The 26436-nt window shown below is 41.9% G+C and overlaps 1 protein-coding gene across 3 annotated transcripts in view; it reads right to left on the bottom strand.

Annotated features, from left to right (window-relative positions):
- The window catches only part of ACSL3 (acyl-CoA synthetase long chain family member 3), a 74748-nt gene that overhangs the window by 23427 nt on the left and 24885 nt on the right, over positions 1–26436 (bottom strand). For 2 of the 3 annotated variants that reach the window (XM_027049465.2, XM_027049436.2), the window contains 3 exons: positions 11533–11950; positions 2588–2765; positions 1016–1125 (listed from right to left, as the gene is read on the bottom strand). In XM_027049465.2, the coding sequence (XP_026905266.2) occupies positions 1016–1125; positions 2588–2765; positions 11533–11910 (666 nt within the window). In that variant the 5' untranslated portion in view covers positions 11911–11950. Of the gene's footprint in view, positions 1–1015; positions 1126–2587; positions 2766–11532; positions 11951–18303; positions 18409–26436 lie in introns of all 3 variants that reach the window. The other variant, XM_027049446.2, reaches the window with a different exon arrangement.

Here is a 26436-nt window from a genome sequence, read left to right as displayed (position 1 = left end):
GTATGGCATTAGACTTACTGTGTACCCTGTTCTTTGGTACAATCCTAATCAACAAAGTCACTTCCTTACAAAACAGGCGTGTAAACACAGGCTGCCGGAACAATGGAGCAGCCACCGCCCTGCATGTTTTCAAGAGGCTAACAAAGATGGGGGGATTCACTTACAAACCTGCATATAAAAAGGGCGCCTGGGTGGCTCAGGTGGTTAAGCATCTGACTTCAGGGCACAGGTCATGATCTCACGGTTCGGTTCGTGAGGTTGAGCCCCACATCGGGACTCAGAGCCGGCTTCAGATCCTCTGTCCCCTTCTCACTCTGCCCCTCCCCCAGTGGTTTTCTCTTTCTCTTTCAAAATAAGTAAACAAACTTTTAAAAAAAAATCGCCAGGGGCGTCGGTTAACTGTCTGACTTTTGACATGGGTTCAGGTCATGATCTCGGGGTCAGAAGACTGAGCCCCACATCGGGCTCTGTGCTGACAGCATGGAGCCTGCTTGGGATCTTCTCTCTCTCTCTCTCTCTCTCAAAATAAATAGATAAACTTAAAAAAAAAAGGCAGATATTACTGTTTTCACAGAAAGTCATCTAGAGACTTAAACCCCTTTTCTCCTATAGTTTCATGAAGTCTTTTTCCTTAAAAAAATTCTAAAACCTCATAATGACCCAATGCTTCCGATATAAAACGAGTTACTAGCTTAGAAACAACCCTTCAAAATTAGAAATTTACTGAAAATAGACTAGAACACACGTGGACACAATGAAAGTTATGACCCCTTCCCCTTAGACACGGGCATATATATTATACTTACGAATCACTCTGAAACTCTATGCACTACTTATACATAAATACAGGCAAAATCTACTTTTTCTTTTCTAAAGGAAAGGAATAAAGTATGATGTTCCTAAAAGTTTACGAAGATATTCAGGATTTGAAAGGTCATAATAGCATCAGCATTAGAGCCCAAGACACTGAAAATTCTCAGGTTTCGGACAGTTACAAAATAACTGCAGTCCTCACCTTCAACTTTGTTTGCAAGAGTTCTTTACTGGTAATGATGTTGGTCACCTCTGTTTCATTCAATCCATGAACAATAGCCGGACCTCCTAGAGTAGCATACAATGTAACAACTACAGGGAAAAGAAGGGCAAGTCAAGTGTTTGAACATTTCATGGAAGTACCAAATATAAACAAAGTCTCTGAAAGTGGTCATGAATCATAGTGGTATACTGAGCCCTAAATTTAACAATCCATGGCTTATTATATAACCGTGCTACGATTTTCTAAATTATTTCAATATACTAATAAACATGCCCACTCACTCACCCTTTCCTACCTAATTGCTCCCCCAAGATTTCCAATATTTTAAAACAAAAAAAATTTGAGGGGTGCCTGGGTGGCTCAGTCAGTTGAGCATCTGACTTTGGCTCAGATCATGATCTCATGGTTCACGAGTTCAAACCCTACATCGGGTTCTATGCTGACAGCTCAGCATAGAGGCTGCTTCGGATTCTGTGTCTCCCTCTCTTCCTGCCCCTCCCCTGCTTGGTATCTCTCACCCTCCCTCTCTGTCTGTCTCTCTCAAATATAATTAAAAAAAACTTTTTTTTAAGTTTTGTTTCACCTACAGATGTTGCTCTGGGATGCCTCAATGGAAGGGATTATATTTGACTCCTAAAACGTCAAAGCCTTAGTTAACTACTTGGTACGAAAATAAGAAAAAAGAAAATATACCAGTAAGACGCACTGAGTACCGGGTTGATGGTGTGATATGTTAACATGGACAAATGGCAGTACTGCTTACTCTAAAGTAGAAAACTAAAGAAAAACATTCTAGAAACGCTGACATTTAATGATGATCCTGTGGGCTTTTATTTGCTTTCTGCCTAACTGACAGAAGCTAGACTTAAAGTGACTTTGAAAGCTAATCATTTTAAAGCTTCTCAAAAGAAGCATACCGTAAACCCGAACCTATGAAAGCCAAAGGGTATGTCAGTTTTTTAAAAAAAATATTTACAGCAGGAAACCTGATAAAAGCATCATCTTTTCTGTTTCATCTGAAAGGTAAGTCAACGTCCAGACGTCACGTCACGTTTTGGCACCAAGGCCTCTGAGCTAAGCTCCCAGGACGACCTCACGGGCTGGGGCCTCAGGGTTGCCACTTGAATTACTACAATATAAAAACTCCCTATCATTGAACTTGCAGTTGGGTTCGAGTACTGACGTCACCTGTCACTGCTAACAGAAATGGCACAACAAAGTGACACTAACTTCACAAGAGAGCTCCTGAGAGGACCGGCCGAGCCTTCCCTGACCCACAGGCGTAGGCCTCGCTCGCTAGGCCCCGAGCCCCGCAGTCATACGTTCCAGTCCCCTTACCACACCGGCCCCCCAACTGTTCCACACTTGATTCCTTTTCCAAAGTAGACCCACAACTGGAAGTTGTAACAGAATTCTCCCCTGATTAGATGCAAGGTGAAATTAACTTCCGGATTTTAATTTCTTAAGAATGAAATATTTATAAACAAACAATATCCTCTGTCCCCCAGTAACTCAAGTCTGCTCTTCCAGAAGATCAGAAAGCCTACGTACGCTGAAAATTATACATAAAGCACGCCTGTGCAGCAATCATCCATTCGGCCCTGGTTTCACAGAAGATGGCGATGTTGGTCTTTGGTTTCTGACCCAACATCTGTAAGCCATTTCCAAAATTAAGAGCTCTAACGAAGACATCTTCATAGGAGAGCCAATTATAGTGTCCGAGAATAACCTGATAAACAAAAAACATATAAATACCTTTTAATGTAACCAAAATATTGTTTTCTAGAAAGAAGCCAAGAGTTGCTCCAAGTTCTAGGACAAACCAGAGTTACGTCTGCATGTAATTTAACTATTTCTTTCTAACAAAAGTTAGGCAGTGAGTTTCAAGTGAAAAAAACCTGTTTTGAAAATTAGCTATTTTGTGACATTTTCTATGACAAATCGCATGCTAAATCCTTCACTGTAATGGCGGGGGGGGGGGGGTATTTTCAAAAATCTTCAGAGTTTGACAGGATTTTAAAGATCAATTTTTTGACCAAAGGATCCTACATTATTAATTCACTTATAGATCATTAACTTAAACAATATAGATGTTAGCTTAAAATTTAACCTAATATCAAGTACTAAGGGTACCAATATTTTCCTTTCCTTCTATTTATGAATTCCCAGATTTTAATATCAAATGATACAATATGATTCACAAACAGAAACTGGACAGACCCAAGATAATAGACATATTTATGGCTGTTCAATTTGAATTGCTGTATCCAACCAGGACTAGTTACATTATTCATCTAAGCCTTAAGTACCAACTGGCACCACTGGGCTTTCAACGTTTTATCTGTGTTTACCATAAGTACAGGTAACATTAAGTCTATGTTAGTAATAATCCTCTTTTAGAACTGGCTAACATTTTTCTTTAGGAATTTTCTCCAACTTGTATCATACCATAAATCCCCAATTACCTATAGATTGGATAAAAACCTCCTCACACTACAAATATATACATATAGTTCCCAAACATGGCTGTTTCACTAATACATCTCTCACACACCTTAAAACCATCTAACCACATTCATTTTCAAAAATGCATACATTTAAGACAGTTCTAGAAATAAGAGGCTGGGCGAAGATACAAAAAGGAAAAAAAGGGGGGGTAAATACTGCCCTCTAGTGTCCTATTCCATAATATACTTAAGAAATAAATTCTTAATTTTGATGGTTAAGGCAACTGGATTTAAAATATTTATTTAACTTTAGTGGTTCCAAACTCTCACCTTGCTCTGCACCCCCATGAAATGCTCAGCACGGGGAGCTCCAATGACTTCAAAAGGAGCTCTGTGGGGGTGAGAAGACAGATGAGAATTTGGCCAAAATGTGCACAAACTGGATTACAATTATTAAGAATTTTATACTCCAAAGATAAGCATGAGCTACCTCTTAGATTCCAGAATCTAAATGATGAGCTTTGTAAGTTTCAGAGAATGTGTGTGTTCTGAAAGGTATTGTCTGTATAATCCAAGTATTTAAATCCATATAATGGGGCCACCATACGGCAAAGAAATCAAATCACAAATTTAACTGAAGTGTAACCATACTGAATTTCACTAAATTCTTGAAACCACTGAATCTTCTATCTTTCCCATCAAGATTCCATTTAAAGGCCCCTACCCACCCTGCAATTTTGTCTTTTACTGGAAAAAATTTCCAATTCTAACTTTGTCCCTATGGTTAGCTCAAACCTGAGATTAAATTCATTTATATACTCCCTGCCCACACTGCTAAAAAGAACACCCAACCTCATTCTATCCAGGATCATAGACCCAGCAGTCCTATTATGCTTCCCTGCTGTATTCATTTTCACTCCCTCTGAAATGGCTACTTGAAACCTTCTCTCCACTCAAATATCCTCTGCCCCACCCTCTCTCCCTCGCTTCTCCACTTCCAGCTGATGGTACGATCTCATAGATCACTGAGAAATTAGAAATGCAACAGGAGTGACCTTATCTTCCTACCACCAAGTTTAACAGCCTACATACATCTGTGTCCTTGGTCTCTGCAGAATCTCATGGTATCACAATGGTTGAAGCACCCCTAGCAAAAGCCAAACTTGCAAAGACTTTACTTCAAGGCGCTTCCCAAACTTCTATCTCCAACCTTAACCACCTCTACTTGCATAGCCAAGTTCAAAAACCTTACCCTGGCCTACAAAGCCCTAGGACCTAGCCATTGCCAGCGTCTCTGTGCTCATATCAAACCCTCTTCCTCTAACTCATTACTTCCTGTAAATGCTTTGTCCTTTCCATCCTTCAAACAGGCGGGGCCAGGGAAGGAGCTAAGATGAGGCAAGATGGGTGCCATGGGCACAAAATTTAGAGAGGTGCTCGTTCTCAGGGTCAGAATACCTTCCTTCCATTTTGCACCCCAACTGCCTCACCCAACAGGCTGCATTCCAGTTTTAGAGTCAGTGAGTGCACTACCCCGTCCCACTACACGGAAGGCTCATTACCCAGATCTTCGCAGAGGTGGCTCTTCTGTTGTTCAGACCTCCACTACCTCCACTAAGAGAGGCTAACCCTGATCTCCAATTAGCATTATGTCTTCACAGTAGATATTAAATCTTTAACTTACTACTTATTGTCGCTCTTCCTCCAATACAAATGTAAGAGCCCTGAGAAGGGTAACCTGTGTGTCCTGTTCATTATTGTCTCCCTAATGGCGTATAGTTGGCACTCAGTCATTATTTCCTATACGCATAGAATGAGCAGTGTTAATTAAACACAATTTCAATTCGCTCTGGGCCTTCAGAGAGTCTTATACCCCTGTCTCCTCTAGAAGCCTTATTTTTGAAAAAACTGCTTTTAAAAACATCCACATCCACCTGATCATTTAAGCCCTCGAGCTACTTTTGTTCTGGCCACCCTTCCATTGTGCACATCCTTTGCCTGCCACCTCTCAACTGTTCTTATCCATGGGGCACCTGGTTGGCTCAGTCAGTTAAGCATCCGACTCCTGATGTCAGCCCAGGTCACGATCTCAGGGTTCATGAGATCGAGCCCCAAGTCGGGCTCTGTGCTGACAGCTTGGAGCCTGCTTGGGATTCTCTCTCTCCTTCTCTGCCCCTCCCCCACTCATCTACACACACCATATATTCTTATCCATGACCCCTGAGACACTAATCTGTTCAATTTTCCCGGCTCTGAGTCAGGAAAAGGAATGACTAGTCTGGATAGGTAAACGTCTACCATGGAGTCTTTGAGCAGTTTCCTAATTTGTAAATTAGGGGGAAAGTTAAGATAGGCCCTACAGCTGCTTTCCTCGGGTGGTTTCCTCTCTCACATTTAATTGGCTTATCTTTATTCTGTGACAGGTGTGACATACCCATGTGTAAATATCAGTGTTATCACTCAGACTACCACTGCCCAGAACAGAGAAACTTAATAATTGACTTTGTTCAGGAACATATTGATGATGCTAAGATGAGGGCCTCTTATCTCAAAAGATAAACTATAAAAATAAAGTGGAGATAACATACAGAAAATTCTGTAAAATAAAAGCACACAATACTTAACTATTCAGGACCCTGACAAATGACACAATCAAATAAAGATCAAGTTTTCCGGTAGCTAAGGGTTTGACCAGTTGAAGTACCAACTTTTCTTTTACTTTAGCCATTTAGAAGAGAAGTACTTCAAAATGAACACTTTCCTGCCTTCCTCCACAAAGTACACCTGGTTTCATTTAGCCCTACTCTGTGCGAATGAAGATTATGACAATTTATTGTAAAGGAGCCAGAGGGTGAAAATATTCAGCAGGTCTGGATGATGGGTGATGATCATGAGGAGAACGACGATGAGGAGGAGGGCGGCCAACCTTTGCCAGTGTTCACGCCGTGCAAAGCACACTGCAGCAGCAGCTTGTAAGACTCTCACACTAACTCTTGAGACACAGTATTATTAGCCCTATTTTACCAATGAGACACCAAGGCGTAGAGAGAGTAAGCATAACTTGCTCAAAAATCACACAGCCTACGTAGGACCGGAATGCAAACCCGGACAGGCTCATTCCAGAATCTAAGGACTAAATTACAGCGCTCCGAGGATGCTACAGAAGGAGGCGGCTGTCACTGTGCAGGTGAGAACAGTGGCCTGATTGACATTTGTAAAAGATCCTTTCAACTGCTGAGTGTGCATGGGTTAGAGTAGGGGCAAGCGTGGAAGCAGAAGACCCGTAAAAAGGGGGATGGGGGAACTATTAAGGGGGGGGGGATCAGACTCCTGGTTCTTTGGCTCGAGCCATTTGTTACCCGGCGGTGCCTCTCACAAACGGGCTGACCAGGAGAGAAACAAGCATGGAAAGGAAAGCCAAGGTTCTGGCTGGGGAGAGCACTCCAACAACCGAAACACGAACCCTGGCCAAGAGACTGCCCATTGTTTTTTCTATAAATTAGGATGTAAATGTCCTAACGGGTCAGAAAATAAATACCATACACATATGCAAATAGATTTATATATATATTCATATATATATATATATATATATATATATATATATATATATATATGAATGACTCTGGAATAAGCAATAACACAAAAGTAGGCACTGCGGAAGAGGCAAGCTAAGTCAATTTCCAAGAGCAGAAACGAGTATTTCTATGATCTTTTTGGATCAATTTACAAAGAATAGCATAGCATAGTGAAATCTTCTCTTTCTAAGCACTATGATTACATGATCTCTTTTACTTTCTTCTCTCTAATGTGTGTAAAATACAGTGTTTCTGGTGGGTAGATTATTAAATGTCTGAGCTGGCCTCATGCTCCTTTTTATTTCACTGTAAAATTATTTTTTTTCTTTGCAACTTTGTTCTATTTCAGGTCCATGTATTTTAAAGACGCTCTGGAAATCAATCCTTCACTGTTCTTAATTTTCAAAGACCTTAGTACGATGCATTCAATGCATTCGCGGCCAGGAAGGCTGGTGTTGGGAGAGGCTGACACGGGTCCCAGGTGCTCAGGGCCCGCCGCAGTTTCATACAGCCAGAGGAGACTTCTGGAAAAGCTTGCCAAGCCTCAAGAACATAGCAGCCTCTGCTTCTCTGCCTTTTGTTTTTCTCTTTGTGGCCCCCCCCCGAGAGACCGGTCTTAGTGAAGCAGAAGGCCACACTACCATGGGCATAATCAGAGTAGAATCATCACCACTGACTTCTCTGCTTATCTTCCCTTGGGAGCTCAAAACTGACTTAGGATATGATGGAAACAAAGCTTCAGAGTTCATTTATTTGAAATAAAGGTCTGGGTATCTTTGTTTCAACTATATCAGATACATTCTAGGGTTAATCCCCAAAGCTCAGCCCCCAAAACAAGAAGGAAGGAAACGTAGAGATACTGCTACATCATTGGCTGGCTTTCCCAATTCAAGATTACTGTCAAATAGGGAAACTACTGAATGACGGTACATTTCATCACTCACAAACACGTCTGCGCTCTAGTTGGGAAGCATTCCGAACAGAAGCCACATTACCCTAAGCAACTCCACTCTTACATCTACCTAAACACCTGTTGTGAAATATCCCCCTTTTACTCTGTCAGAGCAGAGGCTGCTTCTGCTGCAATACAGTGGGTGTAAACAAGAAACCAAAACGTCAAAAAAAAACCCAGCATGTTTATAACACCCAGTTGAGATACCCACAGTCCAATGTTAGAGTTACAACACAGACCGAGAAAACCAGAGTCTTAGCTAATCAGTGGTGTGGCACTTTCTTCTTGAGTAAGGCTAACAGAAAACATGTGATTCGTTTACTACACACGAAACCTAAAAATTAATTTTTTCCCAATTAGCCTCATTTCAAATACGACATTTTCTATATCAGAGTTTATTTACATAGAGCCCTCCCGAAAAAGTCCAATGAATCACAAATGCCCATCGCATGGCAGACAGACCTGACAGTAACATGATACAGACAGAGAAGGCAGCCGACTACAAGTGTTTTCCTTTTCAACTCTCCTGTCTGAGTTCAAATATTTCTTTGTTGAGTAAATGAGGACAACAAAGACACCGCAGGCAGGACAGGGAGGAAAAGGCTACACACACACACACACACACACACACACACACACACACACACGCGCGCGCGCGACAGGGAAAAACTTTCCTTGCATCCGTTGTGTTATCTGGCCACGTTGAAGGAGAAACTCTGATAGCTCTAGGATTTTATTTTGTCCTAATTACACTGATACCTGAAGTAAGAAGGAATCTCACGTCTACCACACTGATTTCCTGTTCACATACTTGGAAGCTAGTTTGCTACTGTGAGGACTGAAAAATAGTGCCAGTCTTATAAAATGCCTATAACACATGTGTAATTCTGGAGAAAAAAATTAACCCTCCTGCTAAAGGAGGACTTCTGCTACATATGCTGAGATTAAAAACAAGAGAACCAATCTTTGAATTCAAATAGCATTAGATCAGCAAACAAACAAAATGAATGTTTTTAAGAGAAGGGAGAGGAGTGGAAAACTTTAGCACCTAAAAAAGTGTAAGTGTTTTTGGTACCCTGTATAACTGCCAGATCTCTCAAAGACAAAATCAAGGATGGTATTTCATAAAAAGTAAATATGGCAACTAAATATCAGATACCATTATGATAAAATATGTTTTAGAAGTTAAAATCTATAGGCTAGAAGAATAAACAAACATAGGTAACTTCATGATTTCCGTTTCAAGAAATGTGCTATTAACTCCAGATAGACCTTAAGTGAACTTAATAGAAAACAATTCATCTAAGTCAGCAGAAGAGAGAATATGCCTTAAAAGTAGAGTGACCCTATCATTTCCCCAAGCCACTACACTGTTAACGTGACAGGCAAAGCAAGATAAAACAAGGACGGCTCCAGGCAAAACAAGATAAAAGATCACTCTGCTTAGAGGGGATGAACACTTACAGGTTCTGTTGTCTAGACTTAAAATCATGTTTTAATTTCTAGGAGTTACTGATGTTAACTTGCTTGCCACCTCCTTCATGTTTAGAAGAAAAGGACTACAGAATTTGTATGGATAAGTGCCGAAATTAACAGGCTGGTAAGTTAAGGAACATCCCAGGAGAAGCTCTGAGTATTTCATTCCATGGTGTGATTATTTGAACTCTCCCCCAAACCTGAGAGGTTCCTTCGTGACTAACAGGAAAAAAAAGCAGCTGGAGACAGGATGTGGATGGAAAAAAGAGTAAGAGGAAAGAACAACTTCGCCTACATACGTACTAAACATATAACCTGACCAAATTATCAAACAGCTACAGATCATCTTACTGCTTCTAAAAAAATTGTGTATCTTGGGGCGCCTGGGTGACTCAGTTGGTTAAACAACCGACTCTTAGTTTCAGCTCTCATGGGTTTGTGAGATGGAGCCCTGTTGTTGGGCTCTGCACTGATGGTGGTGATAAGCCTGCTTGGGATATTCTCTCTCACGCTCTTTCTCTCTCTCCCTGCCCCTCTCCTGCTTTCGTGTGCTCTCTCTCTCAAAATAAATTTTAAAACAATAAAAAAAATTATCTTCAGTTTTTACCTACTGGGACTTTAAGAACTGCTTATAAGAAAGTCATGTGTCAGGGCACCTGGGTGGCTCAGTGGGTTAAGCGTCTGACTTCAGCTCAGATCATGATCTCACGGTTCCATTTGTGAGTTCAAGCCCAGCGTTGGGCTTCACATTCTCTCTCTCTCAAAAATAAACGTTAAAAAAAAAAAAATCGTCTATCCAAGTTCAAAACCAGCATTTTCGTGCCCTTTCTGTACTCCTTACCCTTCAGAGTGTTGCACTGCTTGGTGATATGTACTGTATTCATTCATATAATTTTGTCCACCAAATTCTCAAGACAATAGTACTAATGCAATGTAGGGCATTTACCCCAGATGCCACAAACTATCTACACACATGTGTTTATATGTGCACACACATTCAATTTATCCTCTCGACAAGTCTGAGAGCTGGCATTTACGAAGTATGGAGCAGGTTCTAATCTTCACTTTACTACTTGCTAACTGAAATGTCCCCGTGTACATTCTCCATCTATGCCTCTGTGCTGTCATCTGTAAAGTAACAAGGATAACACTAACTCATATGGCTATTTTAAGTCTTAAATAACTTGATATATGTAAAACACTTAAAATAGCCTGACTCCTACGAAATGCTAATAAATATCAGCAATAATCATTATCTTCACGTTACAGATAAAGAAACTGAGGCCGATTTGTTAAATAACTTTTACAAAGTCACACAGCTAGTTAAGTGGCAAAGCTGAGATCCAAACCCATAGTGTGGATCTGGAATCCAGGTTCTTAACCACTATCTTTATATTTTCTCTAAGGATATCTTATCCTGTTTCAAATCAACAATGGCAGGCTTGTCTATATTTGTGAAAATTTTTTCTTTTTCTAATTTTTTTTTAATGTTTATTTTTGAAAGAGTCAGCACAGAGCCTGATGCAGGGCTTGAACTCACAGGCCATGAAATCATGACCTGAGCCGAAGTCAGACGCTCAACCAACTGAGACACCCAGGCGTCCCAAAGAAAATTCTTTACAAAACATGCATTGCCACTGTCAAAGTACCAAGACATAAAGCCCCCAACAGAACCTACATTAAAATCAGAAACAGCAGGCCCCACATCCCAAAACCCAGAACCATCTCAAGCACACACAAGCGCTTGTGTAACTACCCAGGAATAAGGTTTCAGACCCAAAACTGCTGTAGACATTCTATTCCAAGCCACGTTAGACATTCAGGCTCAGTGGGCAGTCTCAATGGTTTGTGAAAACTCAGACCAATCTGTGCAAGAGAGTACAGAAGGAGGTCAGGGCACAGTCAGGTCCCCTTCCTACCCTGCTCCTCCCGCCACATCAGCAACGTCCAAGAGAAGCAGGCTGTACCTGGTCCCTTGCCGCCATTTCTACAAGCACACTTTTACTGAGAGGAAAAACAAAAGGCAATGAAAGATCGCCTTACCTTTTTAAAAATTTTTCCATTTGGTTGTACTTCATCTTCCTCATTTAAAATTTCACGTGTCCCCAAGAGTCTTTTGTCCTTAAATTTGTTTTTTGCATACATAAAGACTTTATCTAGTGTATCACATCCGGGGTATAATACGGAGGCCAAACCATCCAAACTGTTAACAGATCTGTATGCAGACTCAGGTTTTGAATTCACAGGCTTTGCTTTAATTCGGTTTGATTTTTCTTGTCTTGTCTCAAACAAAAAATAATATGGAATGTATGTTATAACAGTATAAAGTGATATTATAAAATGTATGAAATACAAAAGAATGGGGTTGATGGTCTGTTTTAGCTTCATGGTAGATGGTTTTGAAGATACGTGGTTATTCATAAGTGCTCAAAAAGTAGAATTAACAGATTTCCATAAGAATCTAGAAGGAAGAGAAAGAAAGGTATTAGTTCAAAATCATTTTTAAGTAACTTTAAAGAAAAATCCTTCATATTAGGTGGGCAAGTGAAGATATTTTTTTCCAATCAAGCAGCAGCAAGTATTGGCCTCCAGCAATGTCCTGTCCACCCCGATACGGTACATGTGAGTGTCTTCCAAGTGTCTTGTATCTCTTTCCACATCATTCTATAAACAGGTGGCTTTTCCAACCTAACGCCAAGTGGTGAAGAAGGAGCAAGCCAGAAGACCTACATCAGAATCCACACCAAAAACGTACCGATTTCCTCTTCCTGGCAATCTCCTTACTTCCCTAGGGAACGCAACGGTATACACCATTTCCTCCCTCGTGGCTCGGCAGCCACTATTAAATAATCACTGCATTCTTTCCCAGTGGGCCCCATTCCCTCTCTCTAGGCAGCAACAAGCAACTGGAGTTGGCAAACAACACAGAATCCACTTCTTGTGTGATATTTTCCAATTTAGGCCGGTTGGATGGTGAAGCAAGGAGGCTGTAAACCTTGGTCTTTATACTTATATCATCAGATTTGTTGACAATCTACTATGTGTCCGATACTGTCCTAAGTACAGGAAATACAACAGTGAACGTCCTCTCATGGAGTCCACACAGTCGCTGGGAGCAGCGGACAAACAAATATACATACGTATGCCAAGTGTCGGCAAATCCCTGGAGGAAAAATGAACCAGGGAAGGGAAACACGAGGTGAATGGGCAAGGCTGGAGAGACGCTCTATGAGGGGCCCACAAGAGCCGCCCGGGCTGTGGCAGAGTCCCTCTCTAAGGAACGCGGTAAGGCCTTCTCAGAACAAAGGAAGGCAACGTGCAACGTGGCCCAATCAACTTCTCTACACATATGCATAGCTCTGACACGACTCTGTAACTTGGACTATGTCCAATCGGACTATATGCGTCACCATATATGGGACACAAAGAAGTAGAAATTGCATAAAAGGCTACAACCCGTTGTACTTGGGGCTCAGTTTTTCAGGTACAAACCCACTGAGCCCGTGCCGGCACGACGAACAAAGTTGCTTCCTGGACAAAGAAAGCCTCGGTGTCCCGTTTCTCTGTGGGAGAACCCTGTTCTAGGGCCAGTGATATCCGAGCAGAGGCTTACAAGGAAGAGAGAGAGTGGGCCACATGCCTATCGGAGGGAAACTGAGCACTCAAGAGGAAACACTCCTTTGTGTGGTAGGTAGGTAACAACATCATTTTTGAAGAAACGAAACTGAAGCAAACTACTAATGACTCCATCCAGCTTCAAACCCAGGGGTTAAGATTTCTAGCATGCTCAGCTCCTCTCCCCAACTCCATGCTGTAGAAATTCTATTCCAGGCAAATGTGGCCAAGAAATGTGAGGAAGCTCTACTGCGGGCACAGCAGGCCAAGAACGCTGGGCACCAGTTACCCTTGCCTCAGCCTGTCGATAACGTCCAGACAGAGAGCAAAGCTCCAGAGAAGACCAGTGGCGACAGCCACAGCCCAGCACCTCACTCCCAGAACACAGGCCAGGCTGCTGTCCCTGCCCCTGGCTCTGGAGCAATGGCACACGGGTTCCTCTCCGGCCAAAGCAGGCTGTAAGGACAGAGAGCCCCTTAGCAACCCCCAAGTGGGCTGACTTTCGTCAGAACAGAGAACAGGGAGCTCAGGCCTAGTGGCGCTGAGGAAAACAATGGAGACCTTGGTGAGGAGCGATTCGGCCGAGGCTGGTAGTTCCAGGAGAGCAAGGAAGGAGTAAATAGAAGTTTCATGGAATCAGGGAAAAGAGAACCTAAGAAGAGCCCTTCTGGAGTCAGGACAGCTCAAAGAGTGGCCTCAAACACAGCCCCTTTACAAAGGCCATATAATTTGACTGGATCACACGGTGAGGCAATTTACGGCCCAGGGCTCTGTCCAATACAACAAGGCAATCAGCTAGCTATCAGCGGAGAATAACTGCTGGACGTGAACTTGGCAGAAGTTTAACAAGGAGATCAGAGAAAGAAAATAGTTAAAGAGCGTCCTACTAAAACCATGCTGTCATCCCCTAAAGAGGGCACTTCAAGGGCACTCTGTGTGCTCCCAAGCGGGGGGTGGGGGGTGGAAACTGCAGTGAAACTTGGCTGGAAAGCCAGCCAAGTCACTAAACAAATAGGCAAGCAAGCAGCACAACAGCAAGAAGCCAGGGGAAAGGGGGAGGGGAGTCAGCATTCAGAAATGCTGAAATGTACAGCTTACAGCAAAAAATTATGGGGCATACAAACAGACAGCAAAGGAAGACCCAAACACAGTGGGAGAAAGCAGGCAACAGAAACTGTCCACAAGAGGGCCCAAATGTCAGACTCAGACAAGACATCAAAGCAGCTATCATAAACACGTTCAAAGAACTAAGGGAAAAATTAAAAGTCCAGAGATGCCTGGCTGGCTTGGTCAATAGAGCAAACAACTCTTGATCTCAGGGTTGTGGGTTCAAGTCCCACGCTGGGTACAGAGATTACTTAAAAAATAAAACCCTAAAGGGGTGCCTGGGTGGCTCAGTCAGTTAAGCGTCCGACTTTGGCTCAGGGCATGATCTCACAGTCCGTGGGTTCAAGCCCCGTGTCGGGCTCTGTACTGACAGCTCAGAGCCTGGAGCCTGCTTCCGATTCTGTGTCTCCCTCTCTCTGCCCCTCCCCGGCTCACACTCTGTCTCTCTCTCTCTCTCTCTCTCTCTCTCTCTCTCAAAAATAAAAACATTAAAAAAATTTTTTTTTAAATAAATAAAACCTTCAAAAATAAAGTAGATGTCCAACTCTGCAATTTTACAAGATAAAGAACACCTCCAAATTTGCCCACACAAAGCTGGTGAGAAGCCACGACCCTCAAATAGTCCCCAGGCTCTGTTCACCGTTCCACACTGTTTTCTTTGACAAGTCATCTGGAGGAAGAGTCCAGAGAATCTAGATTTATGCCATTAAAGGGGACCCATTGAAAGTCTCTATTTAGGAAAATGGCACAATAAAAAATAAACGGTCCTGGGGTACCTGGGAGACTCAGTCAGTTAAGCTTCTGACTCCTGATTTTGGCTCAGGTCTTGACCTTACAGTTCATGAGATCGAGCCCCGTGTCATGTTGGGCTCTGTGCTGACAATGTGGAGCCTGCTTTGGATTCTCTCTCTCTCTCTCTCTCTCTCTCTCTCTCTCTCTCACTCTCAAAATAAATAAACATTTAAAAACAAAACAAAAAGACAAATGGTCCTACTACTTCCAGGACATCAGAGCTGCAAAGAATAAAATGTATCTCAATAATCCAGGGGAAGGATGTTACCTAAGTATTCTCCCTGAAATTTTATTTCACATGTCTGTGTTTTGAATTAAAAAATAACACTGTAATAAAAAAAATCTTATCTGCAGATAATGACTGTATGATGACTGTACAGAAAATCCTAACTAATCCATTAAAAAACTAATAGAACTAATAAGCAGCTCAGCAAAAGTCGCAGCGTGGACGATGAATATATACAGATCAATTGTATTTCTATACAGTAGCAATGAACAATCAGAAAATTAGGCTAAAGCAATTATATTTATCAGAAATAATACTTAGGATAAGATATAACAAGAAGTTTACTATGAAAGCCAGAAAACACTTTAAAGATATTGAAAGCCTAAATAAATGGAAAAACATCTGCTATATATGGACTGTAAGACTTACTACTGTTAAAATGACAACATTCTCCAAACCGGTGCACAGATTCAACACAATCCTTATCAAAATCTCTACTGGCTTTGATACAGAATCTTTCAAGCTAAAATTTGCACGGAAATTCAAAGTAGCCAGAACAGCCAAAACAACCTTGAAAAAGAACACTGCTGGAGGGGTCATACATCTCAATTCCAAAACTCAGCACAGAGCAATAGGGATCAAGACAGGGTAGTACTACTAGCAAAGGGATTGAGGGGTGGGGGGATAGAGATTTTTAAACAAAGGACACCACATAATTTGAATAAGCACCAGAAGCAGCAGGAGTTCCAGTGGAGCAGGGTGGGGGTGAGGAGACAGGGGCAGGGCATTAAAGTCAAATCCTTAGGTCCTTTAATGCTGAGAAGAAACTTCATGGGCGTTCCATTGTACACTGCATTCCAGTGTTTTAGAAAATTAGTTAACCATGGGGCGCCTACGTGGCTCAGTCGGTTCAGCGTCTGATTTCGGCTTAGGTCATGATCTCAAAGTTTGTGGGTTCGAGCCCCACGTCGGGCTCTGTGCTGACAGCTACAGCTCAGAGCCTGGAGCCTGCTTCGGATTCTGTCTCCCTCTCTCTCTACCCCTCCCCCATTTATGCTTTATCTTTCTCTCTCTCTCCCTCTCTCTCCCTCCATCTCTCTCTCTCTCTCAAAAATGAATAAACGTTAAAAAAATTATTAAAAAAAAAGAAAGTCGGCTGTCAGCCAAAGGCAGCAGAAACATGAGGCAACGCGATCAGATGAACCAGAGTTGAAAATAACCCTCTGCTCCTGGGAGTAGGGTGACTAACGTGTGTGACGGGAAGCCAGCAGCTAGGATTCCCAGCTCCCAATTGCCCAACTGCCCAGAGGGTGGCAGCAGCCACTGTTCCTCCAGGCCTTCCCAACAACTGAAATCTTTCTTAACACAGTGCAGGTGGATCAGAATCCTAGCGAGGAAAGTCCCGAATGAGAGGAGCTGCAGTGAAAGAAGGGAAATGACTTGGGTGCCTTCAAGTGAGACAGAGACACGAGAAGTAGCTGGTCAGCAGCTGGATGGCTGGTGGGAAGGAGACGAATGCAAGTCTTGACACTAAGGAGTTTAAGATGCCTGTGAGTCATCCAAACATAGAAACTATGGGAGTTAAGAGGGATCAGAGCTGGAAGCACACCTTTTAGGGCCATAATCAGATGGAGGAGGACAAGGTAGGAAATCTCCGAGATCAAGTTCAAGGACAGAAAACTCTGGAGGGAAACCAAAGCCAAGACTGAAGAGCAAAATCCCACTGGCGAGACCAATAAAAGCAGAACCTGGAGAGGGCAGGACCATGAAAGCCAAGCGTTGGGAGAGCCGAGGAGGAAGCGTTCAGTAGCATCACACGCAGCCTACATGTACCAGCCACATGCAATTAAGACATTTAATTTTTCTAAAATGTTTTAGACAAACAAGGTAAAGTAACAAACCTTTGGCCAACTGCATCCTATTTGCTGAAGGGGCTGTGGAAAATCTAGAACTAGGAAAGCAGTCACAGGTACCCTCTTATGTTGCCTCGTCTTAGAATGAGTATCACCTTTCAGAAAACAAACCTGAACAATTAAATCTGTTCATTTCCTTCACAACTTTTAGATTTCCAATCCACTTTAAGAAGGCCTTGTCCATCCCAGGGTTAAACTACTGTCCTCCTGTATTTTTTCCAGGATTTACATAATTTTTACATTTAGACCTTTAATCATTATGGAGTTTGTTTTTCCACATTGTACAAGGGAGAAAGCCAACTTCTTCTTTCAGATGAATTACCTGAACTGCTTATTAAATCAACCCCACTTTTCTCAATGACCAAAACGTCATCTTCAACAGTGAGTTCTTGTTCACAACCGGATCTGTGTCTAGACATTATTCTGCTCCTTGGACCTGTCTACTGCTTTGTCATGCCTCCAAATACAGTAGATTTACAACAGTGATTCTCAACTGTGATACATGGACCAATCATACCAGAATTGCTTAGAGTGTATTTAAACAGAAGGCTCCTCAGACAGGTCTTCCCATTCTTTCCTCCCTACCCTATAAGCTGAAAACTCAACTGGCAGACTCACTTTTAAACAACTACCATGTAAGTTTTATGTGCACTGTTTGAGAACTACTATTTTAAATATCTAGTAAGACACTCTGCATGTGCTTCAAAACTTTCTTATCAATTCTTACAGATTTACTCTTCTACATAAATTTTAAAGATTTAACATTTGTCTGGTGAAACTGTTTGAAAATCAAAAGGAAAAAACACATGACAAAATATACAAAGAGCTGTTACAAATTAAAAAGAAAAAAGAGTCAAGCGTCGTAGAGGAAAACAAAAGAAAAAATGCATACAGGTGTGAAGGTCACTGTTGACCTTGAAAATAGCTGTGTTAAGGATCAAAGCCCAACTGGAGAGAGTTTAGGAAAGAAGAGGAGGAGCACTTTAAAGAGGAACAGAGAAATGGATACTAGGACAGGACAAAGCAGACTCTTTTGTTTTAAAGATAAGAGATAGTTATAGCTTGTCTTCATACTGAGGGCTATGACCCAGTAGAGGAAGAAGAAGATTAAGCAGAACAGAGAGTGAGACACAGCACACAAGTGGAAGAGGTTGGCCTTACAGAGGAACAGGGCCACAGATGCATGTGGGCGGTACCAGAAGCTAGTAGAAGATTCTTTTCTGAGTGCTTCTATCTTCTCAGAGTAATAGGAAGCAAAATCACTGGCTGAAAGGGAGGAAGAAAGAAAGATATTAGAAAATTAAGGAGAGAGGGGCACCCAAGTGGCTCAGTCAGTTAAGCATTCGTCTCTTGATTTTGGCTGGGGTAATGATCTCGCGGTTCATGGGTTCGAGCCCCGTGTTCGGCTCTGCACTGACAGCACGGAGCCTGCTTGGGTGTCTGTCTCTCTCTCTCTCTCTCTCTCTCCGTCCTTCTCCCTCCTCTCAAAATAAAGAAACTTAAAATTAAGGAGAAGTAAAGTATCAAATAATCATCTAGGAGAACAGGAAAATAGATGGAGCAGGAGCCAGTAGGCTCCCTCGGCAGCACCTAAAGCCCGCCTGAGGTCTGAGTCCTGATGTAAAGAGAGACCCACCCAGCTGTTGTGTGCTTCCCAGCCAAGTTCGGCTGGTGGAGCACAAATGTGAATCAGACAGAGAGCTGCATTAACCCAGGAGAGGGTTTTACCAGCAAGTACCAGAACAAAACGTGGGGAAGGGGAGGAAGACAAGGAAATGAAGGCTATTTCCAAGGCAGTGGCTACAATGACTAATCAGGGAGTTTTAAGCCGAGGGAAGGATAGCTCCTAAGGAGGTAAAGGGGTTGTGAAAAAGAGACAAGATCAAGGCAATCAGGTCCTGCATTGGGTTACAGAACTGTTGGCACTGAGGTACTAAAAGAGAGCAAGATGGAACTGTCTTACTAAAAGGAGGTGATGGTCTGAATCGAATGCTTGAGACTGACAGTGTAGAAGGCATACAGTTATTGTTCAGGAAGAGGACTAGGTTGTGATAACAAAGGGACAGCAAAGGAGAGTATGAGATCATTTAAGGACAGGAGGTCAAGAAATTCAACTGGGAAGATATTGAAACCACTAAGAATCATGACAGGATAGAAGCAGAGTCATAGCTTGATGTTCAAGTATTTCAGGAATAAGGGGATAGATGACTGCAACAAGAAGGAACAGTAAGCAGTACAATTTAAAGGCAAAGCTTGGAGGACATGCCACTATCACTTCAGAGGCAAAAAACTGTGTTAAAGTAACCAGATTAGGCCCAAGATGGAGTCACTCAGGCTAAACCCAAGTCAGCAACCCAAAACTTAAGCTTCCACCGTTAGCTCACAGAGAAATAGAAGACTTGGGTCAACCAGTCGGCGCTTGCCCTCTCAGCAAGTTACCTGAACTGGCTCCAAGACGTTCCTTTGCTCCACATGAGAAAAGTAACCCTGCCTTAAACAATCAGCAAATGCCCAGTATACCTTCCGTATTTCTGCTCCCTTTGATCTATAGAAACCTCACCTTTCAGAGCTCTTTGGAGCTCCTTTCTATCTACTCATTGGATGCTGCCTGATGAACGAATTACTGTATCGGTAAATTGTTCGTGGGAAATTTTCTCTAAACAACTGAAAACAAAATGATCTAAATCAATCAAAGGAAAAGCTGAAGAACATATACATCCGCAGTATGAACGATGAGGCAGCCATTAAAACTAGTTATATGTACTTGCAGTTGACCTGAAGGGACTTCCATGCACCTTGCTAGTTCTTAAAAAAAGGTATATACGGGCCTGCATGGTTTATGTCTGACAACAGTATGGACAGGTCAAGGTTTTTAAGCAATTATTTATAAATTTTAAAGGAAGCTATTTTGGGTCAAAGTACATTAATTTCCCACCATAAAAAACATAAAAACTTCCATCTTTACTATACTCCCAGAACTGCTAATTAAAATAACAAGCTGACTCAAGTTTAACAATATTAAAAGAAAATGACCCATCAAATACAACCTTTTTTTTTTTTTTAGCAAATACAATCGTAAAATGAGATTGTTACATCAAAAGAAGTTATTCACTCACATCTTGCATCACCTTAGCAGTTAGTTGCTTTAAATCATCCTAACTATCGAGTTTAAGAAAATTCCTTCTCTGTGTGGCTTCTACCACTTGAGAGGAAGAACACAGGAGACCTGGGGACTGTGGAGGTGGAGGAGGTGGAGGAGGTGGAGGAGGTGGAGGAGGTGGAGGAGGTGGAGGAGGAGGAGGAGGAGGTGGAGGAGGAGGAGGAGGAGGTGGAGGAGGAGGAGGAGGAGGTGGAGGAGGAGGAGGAGGAGGAGGAGGAGGAGGAGGAGGAGGAGGAGGAGGAAGGGCATATAGGATTTTGTGTGTAACTGTCAGAAAGCTGAGGACAGAGCAGCTGGGGTTCTGAAAATAACTGTGCATCAGGTAATGGAGATTAACACCCACCTACAAAATCACCCTCAAATAATACACTCAGGAGACATACGAAATTCTGATGTTAAGATAAAATTTTGGGGCGCCTGGGTGGCTCAGTCGGTTAAGTGTCCGACTCTTGGTTTTGGTTCGGGTCACGATCTCACCACTTGTGGGATCAAGGCCCACGCCAGGCTCCAGGCACACAGCACAGAGCCTGCTTGGGATTCTCTCTCTTCCTCTCTCTTTCCCAAAATAAATAATAAAATAAACTTTAAAAAAAAGGTAAAATTTTATGTTTTAACTTGTTAAGGAATATTATCATAGTCCTACAACCTGTATTAACTCCCCAATTTTCTTTAAAAGCCAAAAAAAAAAAAAAAAGCTACAAGTCATATGAAAAGCTTCCACAGACACCATGTGCTTTAGTAATAGGAAAAAACCTGTAAATGCCTGTATTGTGGGGGAAGGGAAAACCAGTAAGTAGGTTGCCACAGGGATCATGTTCATACGCACATATTAAATGGCTTTGCCTGCTTAGATCTGGTTGCATCTGCCTACAGAGACTTCAAAAACCTCTGAGGCACAGGAGAGAGAGGGCACAGTAGTATCTCAAGCCATTCATCTCCATGCGCCGCAGGACTGACCAACGGAAATGGGAGTCTGGCTCAGAATCCACGACTTCTACAGTGTTCACGGGAGGGAAGCGGCCAGTAACACCATTACGTTACTCCGCTAATACAGCGCGTCTGTCTGCTCACTACCACCTCCCTCCAAAACACCACCTGCAAGCTCCAACTCCCAGAGCAGGGGCAGAAGCCCAACACTTAGAAATTCTCCTACAAATCCACTGGGAGCAGAGAAAACACCCCAGGAAAGAGGGGAGGCGACGAGACAATGCTCCAGAGGGGTATCTTGATTCTCCACAATCTCTTGGTTAATCCTGCCCATTACCCAATCTTATTTCCACCTGGATTTTCCTTATAGCCAACAAAACCCAAACATGCATCGACACTCCAGAAATATTTATATCTGGAAAAAAAAATACAGCTTAGCATGTTATCTCTAAGATAGTATATAAATAAGGGGATTGTACACCAATGGATATCAAGGTATCTGTGTTTGCTGGCATGAAATATGCCTTGAATTTTTCACCAAACTTAAAATAAATGAGCAATTCTGAGTACCAATAACGCAAGCACCGTGTGGGGAGCTTTATATCATCTCACTGAATTGTTACAAAAACCCAATTTCAAACAGATCATGCCCAAAGGCACTTACAACTAACAGATGAAGTAGAATTTTAACCTGTATGTTTGACTCCCACCCAAGCTTTTTAATTCCTCCACACTCCCTGAACTCTAGGCTTAATACTTTATTGTTAAAAACAAAACAGGGACGGGGCGCCTCGGTCACTCAGTCAGTTAAGCATCTCTAGATTTCCACTCAGGTCCTGATCTCGAGGTTCCTGAGATCAAGCCCCAAGTGGGGCTCTGTATGCTGTCTGCTTGGGATTCTCTCTCCCCCATTTCTCTGCCCCTCCTCCACTCATGCTCACGCGCGTTCTCTCAATCTCTCTCTCAAAATAAATACACTTAAAAACTAATAATAATAAAAGGAAAAAAAGTGGAGTCCTTCACTACTTTAGAGACACTCCTTTGCACAAAAGTCACATTTTACATAAACCAAAAAAGTCCCCAAAAACTTATCTAAATTATTTGTTTTGAAATAAGAAACTGGGTCAAGAAGGGCAGAAAGAAAGATTTCCTTCCCAGAACGAGGCTCTAAGGAGTTGTAATGAGAAATGCAACCAGCAATGACTTGCTCTCAGGAAAAAGTTTCTTTAGAGGCAGGACCCTGGCTCTGATGAGGACGCTTGCTTCTCTGCTTCCCCAGGCTAAAACCGTAACAGAAATAATATGACAAAATGCATCTCTGGCTCAGGAGAATGTGTTGTTGTTGTTGTTTTTAACATTTTTTTCCTCAAAGCTTCTGCCATTTAATTTTATTTTTTTTATTTAATGTTTTATTTATTTTTGAGAGAGACAGAGCACGAGCAGGGGAGTGGCAGAGAGAGAGGAAGACACAGAATCAGAAGCAGGCTCCAGGGTCTGAGTTGTCAGTGCAGGGCCTGACACGGGGCTCGAACCCACAGACTGTGAGATCATGACCTGAGCCGAAATCAGACAGACATCCAACCTACTGAGCCACCCAGGTGCCCCTCACCCTTCCTTTTAATGAAAGAAACACAAAGGATTTCTCCTAAAACTTCCAATATTAATACAGTGATTAATAACTTGGAAAATTTCAACTCTGACTCCACAGTTGTTACTGGTCTATGGATTATTAGATTGTATGGCTGAAAAATCGAGGCCATTAATCCATTTAAGTACTCCCTTAATACAACAAATAAAAAAGTGAAGAAATTCTGTACCAGGAAGTCTACTAAAAGCATTATTAGAGGTTTGAGTCATATTTTCATCTGAATTAGATTAACTTCCAAATTCACAACTAGAAAGTTTTATGAGGAAATAAGAATTGTGTCCTTTTCTTTTTAAGACAACTCCTAAGCTTGTGTTTATTCTAACCACAGGAAATGAAATTCTGGCCCTGAAGACACTGGAAGGGAGGGGGGTAAGGAGGAAGAAATGGGAGGGAAGGGGAAAAGGGAAGAAAGAGGGAGAGAGGGAGGAAAATTCAGCAAGTCTTTGCCATAAACATATTTACATTAAAAATTAAAAAGCAGCTGACCAGAGTCAACTAACTTTACATAATCTTCGGTTATTCACTGTAATTTTTAAGCTTTTTCAATCCTTTTATCATAATAGTTGAAATAACAGTAGGCCTCAAATATTCTCTTTGAACCACAATATAGTCCCCTGACTCCCCTAACTGGCTAAGACACATTTTTTTTTTCAATCTAGTTTTATCCTATCTTCCTTTTCTAACGTCTGAGCCAGATGTTTTTTAAAAAAAGAAAAGTGTTGAACCTTGAATGAATCAAATAGGAAATAGAAATTAGGCAAAGGAACTTATTATACCTTTCTCAGCTTGATATAGAACGGGGGTTTCAAACACACACACACACACACACACACACCACAACACACACATACACAAGTATACTAGTCCCGGCTCTGCCACCACTTACCATGACACCCTGTCCAAGTCAACAAATTGTAATTTTCTCACCATAAATGTTGATGGGATTCAAATAAATCTACTGTAAGACTAAACTGTACTGATGCTAAGGGCTCCGAAATCAATTTCAGAGCAGTGACAACCATCAAACATTGAAGATGTAGGAGGAGCCCAATTCCATTTCTGTCTTCTACATAAGGTACTCTTCCCCCTTGTGGGGGGGGGGGGGGGATAGAGCAAGGGTTCCCTTGCTTTAAAAAAAAAAAAAAAAAGCAAGACCACTCAACAAGATTTCTAAGGTCTATTTCCAAAATTCTAATTTTTTCCAATCAGATCAGACTATCTCCATGGTGGGCAAATGAAGAGGTCCAAGAAGCGAGTAAGGAAAGCCTTTACTTCCTTCTCATTTTGAATCACGTGAATGCACTATCTTAACAACAGCGATTTTTAACGTAGTCTAGAGGCGATATGGACAGTCTGTGAGAATGTGCCCGTGTTTGACAGGCTGATCCAGCAAAGATGGGATAAGGCTCGATCCGTCTTGGCTAAATTTCCTCCCAAGTGAAGAACCACTTCAAACCAACCAACACACACACACACGTTTCAACGCATTGAGCACAATACGGTTCCATATATTCATCCTGAACTCTGGCATCTCGAGCCACAAAGTTAAAAGAACAAGAGTCAAATACTACTAGATGCTGCATTTATTTAAGCAAATAAATGTATAAAACCTAAGGTCTCCACAAAAAAGCAGCTAAGTGATCTTTTTACACATCAGAACATCCCTTTACTCTTACTTAAGGCTGTCAGATTTAACAAATAAAAACAGAAGACAGCCGGTTAAATTTGAATTTCAGAAAAACAATGAACAAATTTTAGTGTACATATGTCTCATGCAGGATCTGGATCACGTAGTAAAAATTCAGTCGAGGGCGCCTGGGTGGCTCAGTTGGTTGAACATCCGACTCTTGATTTTGGCTCAAGGCATAATTTCACAGTTCATGGGTTCAAGCCCCATGTTGGGCTCTGCACTAACAGTGCAAGAGCCTGCTTGGAATTCGCTCTCCCTCCCTCATTTATGCACACTCTCTCTCTCTCTCTCAACAATAATAAACTTTAAAAAATTTTTTTAATTGTTTTTTATCTGAAATTCAGATTTAACTGAGTGCCTTCTTCTGTTTTATTTGACAACTGTACTCCCATCCCCAGGTGACCACAAAGTGTGACAATTAATTAGGATGACCAACCACTCTGAGTTGCCCAGACTTTGGGGTTTCCCAGGACACAGGACTGTCAGTGCTAAAACTGGGAAAGTTTGGGGGTCCCTGGGTGGCTCAGGAAGTTAAGCATCCAACTCTTGATTTTGGCTCAGGTCATGATCTCTGATCTTGAGGTTCGTGAGATCAAGCCCAAGTCAGGCTCTGTGCTGGCAGTTTGGATTCTCTCTCTCTCCCTCTCACTCTGTCCCTCCCTGACTTGCACATACCCATGCACACTCACTCTCTCTTTCAAAAATAAATAAACTTTAGAATATAAATAAAAAATATGGGGTGTCTGGGTGGCTCAGTCAATTAAGTGTCCAACTTTGGCTCAGGTCATGATCTCAAAGTTTGTGGGTTCGAGCCCCACATCGGGCTAAATGCTGCCATCTCACAGCCTGGACCCTGCTTCGGATTCTGTGTCTTCCTCTCTCTGTCCCTCCCACATTCATACTCTGTCTCTCTCTTTCTCTCTCTTTCCCTCCCTACCTCTCAAAAATAAACATAAAAAATTGTTTTAATAAAAAATGAATAAAACCAGGAAAGTTTTAAGCAAACCTGGACAAGCTGGTCACTCTACAATTAACCATCTCAAGGAATAAGCAAACAAATTATAGCCTCGATTCCACCACTAGTTAAGTTTGATCTTTTGTTTATGAAACAACTTTTCTATACTTCATTTTCCTATATCTGTCATCATTTGGATAAAATGGAATGCAGCAAATAATAAAGGACTTTGGAAAATGCAAAGGCATTATAAATACCACTTATTAGTATAGTTGGTTTGGGTTCTCTTTATGCAGTTTCAAAGCAGACCATTACTTGGTTTTACTGTGCTGACAGCTCAGTACAGCAGCCTGGAGCCTGCTTCAGATTCTGGGTCTCCCAACTCTCTCTGCCCCTCCCAGCTCATACTCTGTCTATCTCTCTCAAAAATAAACAATAAAATTTTAATAAAAAAAAGAAAACAAACAAAAATGAACATTTTTTCTCATGTCTAGTACTCCATGTGAAGTGTAAATATCCTTGGACACAGAACTATTGGATCCCACTCTGTGGATCCCACTCCAGTTCCAAAGGTAAAGAATACACATAGAATATAATTCAGGGCCAACTCTGTTTAACCAACTCAACTTATGTGGCCTCCATACATCTATAAAAGATGATCCTCAACAAACTTCCCTGTCAGGATTTTTAGAGTCTCCCGTCTACCCTTAACAACCTCATGCCAGAACTCAGCAATACACAGGAGAGTACTCAGAAGTGGTTCTGTTGTTCCTTCATCAATCTTGTCATGTGACAATCCCCAACCACCCTCCAGCCAGACAGCTTACACACACACACACACACACACACACACACACACACACACACACACCAGCTCAGGGTTCTGAATCATTTTGCCTCAACTTCCTCATCTA

Source organism: Acinonyx jubatus, chromosome C1, assembly GCF_027475565.1.
Source record: "Acinonyx jubatus isolate Ajub_Pintada_27869175 chromosome C1, VMU_Ajub_asm_v1.0, whole genome shotgun sequence".
In the NCBI taxonomy this organism is placed as follows: Eukaryota; Metazoa; Chordata; class Mammalia; order Carnivora; family Felidae; genus Acinonyx; species Acinonyx jubatus.
The sequence above is the reverse complement of the archived record's forward strand: the minus strand, read 5'-3'. Positions and strand labels throughout refer to the sequence as shown.